This window comes from Diospyros lotus, chromosome 8, assembly GCF_014633365.1.
Source record: "Diospyros lotus cultivar Yz01 chromosome 8, ASM1463336v1, whole genome shotgun sequence".
Classification (NCBI taxonomy): Eukaryota; Viridiplantae; Streptophyta; class Magnoliopsida; order Ericales; family Ebenaceae; genus Diospyros; species Diospyros lotus.
Genome location: NC_068345.1, coordinates 5,089,542 through 5,097,524, shown reverse-complemented (window position 1 = coordinate 5,097,524; position 7,983 = coordinate 5,089,542). Strand labels below are relative to the sequence as shown.

General features: G+C 33.6%; 1 protein-coding gene across 1 annotated transcript; it reads left to right on the top strand.

Annotated features, from left to right (window-relative positions):
• Positions 1-4,304: 4,304 nt before the first annotated feature.
• Positions 4,305-6,503, top strand: LOC127807124 (uncharacterized). Its single transcript, XM_052344765.1, has 2 exons — positions 4,305-5,108; positions 6,265-6,503. Exons 1-2 carry the CDS (start codon positions 4,330-4,332, stop codon positions 6,332-6,334), a joined length of 849 nt encoding a protein of 282 aa, XP_052200725.1. The 5' UTR covers positions 4,305-4,329; the 3' UTR covers positions 6,335-6,503.
• Positions 6,504-7,983: the final 1,480 nt, after the last annotated feature.

The window sequence follows — 7,983 nt, the reverse complement described above, 5'->3', positions numbered from 1 at the left end:
CTTATAATTTCATTTAAAAATCTACAACAAATACTTTTTTTTTTTTTTTTGGATAATTTTGGTGTCCGACTTCGCCCGCCTAATCTTAGAGCAGATCGACTTTCTCCCTTGATTCGATCCCCGGATAAATCAGATACAGTTGTAATCTTATACACTTCCAAACAGACACGCAATCAGTCCTCATTAAATAAAATATTTTTATTTTTATTAAAAATTAATCTTTCACTACTCTTAAAAAAATTTAAAAATCTTATTACTTATACCATGTCCGAGAGACATAAACCCTCTTTTAAAAGAGGTGAAAGGAGAGAGAGCGCGCTTGTCCCTTTGTCCCTTAGATACCATATCGAGCTACTGGATATAGGCCTAAATCGTCATTAAAGCAGGCATTGGCCCAGCTAGTGTCCTTAGACTAGGTTGTGTTTGGGAGCCCAAACGGGATAACGTCCCCGGGCTAGGCCGCGTGTCAAGAACCCATTGGTTAGCTCTGGATTTCCAATATCACTAATGATAAGAGATTATATAGAATTGGAGATAATTTTGTTTAAAAATAAATTTATTTCCTGCTTCTGCTTACTCCAAATTTCTGCTTTGACTTCACAATAGTAAGATAATTTTTGTTATTAGTGAAACAATTTTTAATTAATAAAACACAGAAACCCTTTATTTTTTTTTAAAAAAAAAGGGACACTTCTTTGGCTACCAAACAAGCCCTAATCCGTAGAGGAATAACCTTATCCTTTTAACTATTCAAATATGGGATGGATCACTATGTTTCATTAAACTCAAAACCCTTTATCTCCTTTGATAATACTAATAAAGCTGTATCTAATAATACTAATACTTATAATTTAATCTTATATATGGATTCATTCAATCAGTCCTGGAAAGGCTCGAGAGAACAAGAAACCACTTATAATCAGAAACAGTGGGATATTGCCCCCAAGACATAGCTTCAATGACAAATGATGAGTTGGGATATATCGGTATTATTTGAATGGGTCGTAAATTCAAATTTTATTCTTTTTGAGATACATTTTATAATTTATCTCTTTTTATGAGATTAAATACATGAATATAAGGAGAATGTGTAAGGACCATCATCCAAAAAATAAGGGATATTCTTCTTTTTAACTAAAGTATGAGCAACTTAAAAGGGGGGTTTCAAAGTCACTCTGTTTTTCAGTTAATCTTTAATATTTATTGAACCCTTTAACCTAATTTAAAAGAGCCCATTAAAGTTTTCAAAAGCTGGCTTTCGGCCTTTTCATGATTGATGGGCTCTGGTAAAGCAAGTAATTGGGGGGGGTTGGATAGTGTGAGTGAGTTGTTTCTTTTTGTCATAGACAGTCTCAGAGATTCCAAGCTAAAAAGGAAAGGAAAAAGATGAACTTTCATGGATTATTTGTTCATTTAGGATCTTTGTCTTTTGTCTGAGGTTGAGATCACCTCCACCATATATAGCTTTTTGTGAACCCTTTGTCTTTTGTTTTCTTTTTCTTTTCTTGGGACATGTGTCCACCCACCCACCCACATACCCACCTTTGATGTGTGGCTATTATAATCCATCTATATCTATCCATGCACAAGAACATACTCAATCTAAAATAATATTTTCCATTAATAGTTATTAAATATCTTGTAATTATAAAATACCATTTTTTTTATCTAATTTTAGTATACAATAGCATTATTTTCGTTTTTTTTTATTTTATCCTCTCCTACTTTATTTTGCCTTAATAATCATTCATATTCAAGAATGAAGAGCCTTTGCTTGCCGTAGCATATAAAAATCCATCACTATCTTTTGTCTCAAGAAGCAAATCATGCACCTTGGAATTGTTTTATATATATATATACATGCACATATTTTTATAAAAATTTTATACTGTCCCTCTTCTCACCCCCTTTCTAAAGCCCATGTAATTTCTATGCTGACTTTTAGGGGTGGGGAAAAAAATTGACAAATCGTGAAAATTGTATCGAATCGGATTACATTATATAGCGTGTTATTTCTGATTTATAGATTTTTCAATTCAATTAAAATCAAACTAGTTAAGTGGTGTATTAATAAAAAAATTAAAAATATATAAAAACCTATCACGTGGTTATGTTATAAATTTCAAACTTTTAACTTTGCATTTTTAATTGAATTATAATTTATTTTACTTTTGAATTCCAAAATATTATAAAAATCTAAAAATTATGATTTTATACATTAATTTTATTATTTCACTTAAAAATTCATAAGATAATAAAAGAAACACCAAATAAAGCAACAGAAAAGACATTAAATCGTGAAAACTGCATGAGACCGATCTGATACGATTTCTGCGTATCAAGTCAAATCACATAATCTAATTTAACGCTAATTACATGTGCAATTTAACGAATGAAATATCTCTTAAACCATCCAAATCGGATCATGCCTACCCCTACTTGCTTCCCATGAAACCCATGTAATTTTGGTAAAGGGATGGTGTGAAAGAGACATTGAAAGACCTGCTGCTTGTTGATTGTATCTGTCTCCAATGCTTTTATAGACAAATGTTTAAGTTTGTGCAACACATATATATATATATATATAAATGTCTTAAAAATGTGTTTTCCTTTTTATAATGTTACCATGGCTTACTCACATCTCCCACTTAATGCCTTTCATCATAATTTTCAATAGCTTAGTTAGCACTTCAAAGGAGGGCATTCACAAGCCTTCTAATTGGAACACCAATACCAACTATTACAATCCTATCACTCTCTTAATGAGATGCGCTCTGATACACGAAAGGCTCTCTTATTATAAAATATATTTGGGTGCCTCTACAACTTGATTTTAATGTATTGTATTGTATGAGAATTAATGTATCAGTGTTTTATGAAAGTAATTGATTTTAATTTCTTTTTAAGAAAGAGTAGTAGTTTATGTTATAATTAATGAAAGAGATAATATATGTTTTTATATATATTTATGCAATTCTTTAATTATTATAATTATTAAGACATAATATCTCTATTTTATGCTAAATGTAGTGTTAGTATTATTTTTCAATCTCACTACTACAAATTAAAACTAATTAACAAAATTATTAATTTTTAAACAATTATCAAACATTCTGTTACAATTTTTAAAAATTAATTTTATGACATTTTAATAAAGTTTTGTAAGAAGCGATTGCCTTGCCAAGTTTCTTCTAGTTCCCACTCTGTGCCTATAATTAATAATTATTATTATATTTGTCTCTTGCTTTTGGCAGCTATTTCAAGGCCATACCATATATATGCATGCATACATTAATAAAGAAATTGATTTGGCAGCTTGTGTTTTCCAATATATGCCCAAAATCAACAGCCTTACCTTTGCAATCATGCTGTAGCACTTTCCTGGTGCAACTTCCCTTAGTTTATGCTCACCCACACACACACACACACCCACAAATATCTAGGCGTTTATATTCCTTAAGCTCCTGTTAATCATTAAAATTCATAGATTAAACAAAGAATAAGTTGACTAATCCAAAGAAAAGAAAAGAAAAGAAAAGAAAGCTAGGTCACTTCTGATGATGCAAGAGTCGGTATTGGAACTTCCCCTTTTGTGAAGTTTATAGAAGAATTTTCATTATGAGTTATTATTTGCATAGTTTAGTGGGTGTTTTCTTCTGGGTACATGTATGCTTGTTTAATAGATCACGTTATTATTACTAATAATTTTAATAATATATATTAATTAAGAGAGGAGGGTATAAGTGAATGGAGTGGCTATCTGGGTGAGGGTATAACTTTGGTAGCTAATTTTGTTTCCTCATATATATAGATGCTAGTTCTCTGTTAGACAAAATATTTGGTTGATAATATATACTTAATGAGTGTGATAGTTGTGGAATCCTAAGTAATCATAAATATTGATAAATGAGATGCTGCAGCCAACAGGGGAGTAATAGTATTAGAAATCCAAACAGTTACTTAAAGCAAAAAAGTCGAAAGGGGTTGTCGAAGAGTGAAGACTGGGCTAACTCAAAGAGCAACAGCCAGCTTCATGATGAAGAAATGAAAGGGAAGATAGAGGACAATCAAGTCTTTTCCATCCTCTCCCATGGAAAACAAAACTTTAATGCCCAAAGAGAAGACAAAATTAAACCAAACCAAGAAAATTGGGAAAAGAAAAAGAAAAAGATCCCTTAATTTTCTTCCACCACCACCCATCTAGAAACCCTTGACTTTTTTATTATCATCCCCCTTGAAATGAACCACGTCATCATCAACAACACATCCATAGCTTTGCTTTGTTATAAAGAAAGTGACAATCGGGGGGAGGGGGGTCCCCTGCAGACAATGTTACCATACCCACCCCGCTCCACAAACACCAAACTGATCATCATTCATTCATCACCTTCTCTCCAAACCCTAGTTTACAGGAATTCCGAGACTTCCAACTTTTATAATTCGGGTTCACTAGCTAGCGCTATCATGTTTGATCAGGAAAGCAAGCTTCCCAGCTCCCATTTTCAGAGATTCAATCCCACCTTCAGCTATGAGAATTACAGGAGTAGCTTGAGTGGTGGGGGGATCCAGTTTACAGCCCGAGGTATGGGTGGGGGTGAGGATGAGTCGAGTGGTGTGTGTTCGCCGCCTTTGTGGAAGAACACGAATTACCGGCAACTGTCGCCGAATTCGAGGGCTCAGGCAATAGCCAGAGGGCAGTGGGAGCTCATGGAGATGGTGAAGAACATGCCGGAGTCTAGCTACGAGCTCTCTTTGAAGGATCTGGTCGAGCAGCCACCGAGAATGGAAGCCAAGGAAGAGCGCTTGGTTGGAGAGAAAATTGGTTTTGGTAGAAAGAGCGAAAGCCAAGAAGGGAAGAGGATCAAAAGAAAAGCGAAGATGGTGAGAAGCGGAAGCGTCGAGAATGGAGGGTTGCTTCTGAAAATGGTGTTTCCGCTTTCGTTGGGATATTCGAAGAAGAGGAACAGCTCGGCAGCTAGCACTGCCTGTTCGAGAGTTTCGCCGAAGCCTGAGCCGGCGGAATGGTGGAAGAGAAGGCTTTCGGGTTTAAGTGAGAGCGGTAGCAGCGGCGGCAGCAGCCGGAGCAGCAGCCTGAGCGGCAGCACCAGGTGAGTTTGATTAGTTTTTCTCTCTTTCTTTCTTTCTTTTTTCAGAAAAAGTAGGAAGAATTTGGAATTATTTGTTATTTCTAAGTAGAATTTGGAATTATTCATCTTCATTTCCTTTTCATTACCAACAAAGTAAACAATGATCAAAAAGAAGATGGATCCGTAATATTAATTAATATATGCTTAAGAGTGTTAATAACAACCCTTTTCAATGAATCATTCAAAGAAAACTCATAATTTTGAAGTTTATGGGGGTGGTGTTTCCAATCAAAGATCTACGAATCCTTCCATTTTTTTAGATTTTTTTCAACACACAAGACAAGAACTTACATAAATTTAGGACAAAGAATCCTAAACAAAGTTAATTTTTGAGTTTTTAATTAACTAAATAATTAATACACCCAAAACGTTTAGTTTAAGTAGACTATGTACCATCTATCTGAAATTGGTTGTGACACCCTAAAAAGATCTCACGAGAAGCCACATAATAATAGTATTAGGTAGGTGGTGGTTATATTATATCACATGTATTTACCTAAAAGTAAACTTTTAATATCTTAAACCAATTTATATAGATACCCAAAATCTTTTGGAAAAACATTTAAAACCCATTAGGTTGGGACTACAGTTGTTGGTTGAAAATGTTGATCCTTCCTTCCAAAATTGATTGATTGATTCTTTCAGACAGAATTTAGCCCAGTTTTTTATTTTTAATCTCAACATCATATTTAATTTGTGGGTTGTTGTTGTTGTTGTTGTATTATTCTCTAAACATGGCTGTCCACACATCTGAAGCACAACTAAAAAGAATTTATTATGATGCAACAATCTAGAAACTAAGGAAAATTAACAAAAATAAATAAAGGGAATAAAAGCCTTACACGTAACCACCACATAATTTAATTATCCCTCAACCCTACAGGCTGCTATCCACAGCTGGACCTCTCTATTAATCTTTGACTTTCCTGCAAGGTATTCAATGTCTTGTTAGCCAAACCCGTGGCAAAATGCATGCAACGACATTACATGGTTGAAAATGACATTAAATGGTCTAATAATACATAATTATATATCAGATTTTGATTTTATTATAATTAGATTAGATTAGATGCATGAGTTTTAGTTTATTTATGTTATGGTTCATATTGGTTTGCAGGAAGAGTAATGGGTATTGGGCGGGCTGCTGGTCCTTCATCCCACGGAGAAATAAAAGAAATGAAAAGTGAAGTGGGCACAAGCAAGCCTGATGAATTTTCTGCCTGCTGTTGCTGTTGTTTATTAGATGAAGGGGGAATTATTACTATTAATATCAACATGATAGAGATTTGGAGATGCATGTTTGACCAATATTGTGTATGTACATATTATCCCTTTACCATTATTATTTTTTTTTAATGAGTTTAGTAATTTTTTGAATGAGGTTGTGGGAGCAGAGAATAAAGATAAAGATTGTATATTAGAATGATCTTTTTAGTATTATCTTAAAATGAGATATTTTTATAATATTCATTATTCTCGCTCTCATTTTCTGTCAAGAATGACTTCTAATTAGGCATTTTTGGTGTACGAAAATGGTTCGGAGACGTCGTTTCAAGGTTTCCGAAATGTTTTTCGTTTCAGAAATGGTAAAGATGGCTTGAAACATATTTTATTTCGAGTCATTTCTGTAATTTGCAAAATGTTTCAGAGACGTTTTGTAATTACAGAAAATTTTTAAAAATGTGTTTTCAATGACCTAATAACTAAGAGCCAAATATATAAATCAGAAATTTGTCTAGCTCTCAATAAGAAATGTGTGGACGAATTGTTCGTTGGAGAGCATCGAAGCCAAGAGATGTTACGTTTACGAGGAGACCAAGCCAAAGCTCAACATTTTTCGATTGCATTTCACCACCATGTCATTGTAGGAATAGATGATGTCTACCCTGAATCTGGGTAGGCTTAGATCTTTGGAGAGACTGTAAATGATGTGGATGAGGCTGACGTCGACAGCGACTGTTTCTTAGATGATTTCGAAAAGGCTTATGAAGTTCAGTGGTTGAAAAATAATGGCAGGGTAGATTTCGTTGGGAGACAAAGTGAATATTCTTGTTGGCGATGAGGTTCTCGACGAGGTGGATGTTCTTGGCCATTTCTTTTCAGTGGATGTTCTTGAACGATGTGGATTAGGGTTTGTTTATCAGTGCCCAGTGGGTTGGAGGCACATTTTCAAATGTCCGTTGGAAGAGTTGTTTCTATGGTTAGAATTGCTTCTGTGGTTTAGTGGGTTGGAAAGGTGCCTTCAATGAACTCGTGAATTTAGTTTTAGGCAAATGTACTATGATTGAATTATTTTTTATAATTTTTTATATTAAAAAATATATTCATAAAAAAATATATTTTTTTAATTTATACTTTAATACGCATTTTTGTTTTTTACTTTTTTAAAAAAATATTATTTTTCTATTTCCGTTTCATATAAAAAAATTTCATATTTTTGATTTTATACAACCTAATTAGGCATATTAATATTTCTCCATAAAAGATTACTATATCTCTAATAATCATAACATCAGTTGGTATGGTATGGTATATAAAAAGTTTTGTTTGTTAGGTGAAGCCTGTAATGCCTACAAATATATTATATATACGCGCAACTGTAAAATAGAAAATACAATAGGCCAATACACATAAAAAGCCAGAAAGAATGCACCTCAACAAGAGGTGAGAAATTGAGTGGGGCAAGGGAAGGGGCCAGGCAAGTTACGTGGCGGGTGGGCATTTCAATCCATTTACACTTCTGGGTGGCAGCTCATTATATATATAGGTTTAAGGACGAAAGAGTTGATGACTTTTGCCGAGATTTAAGTCCTAATAAAGAATTTTTCAAGTGTCT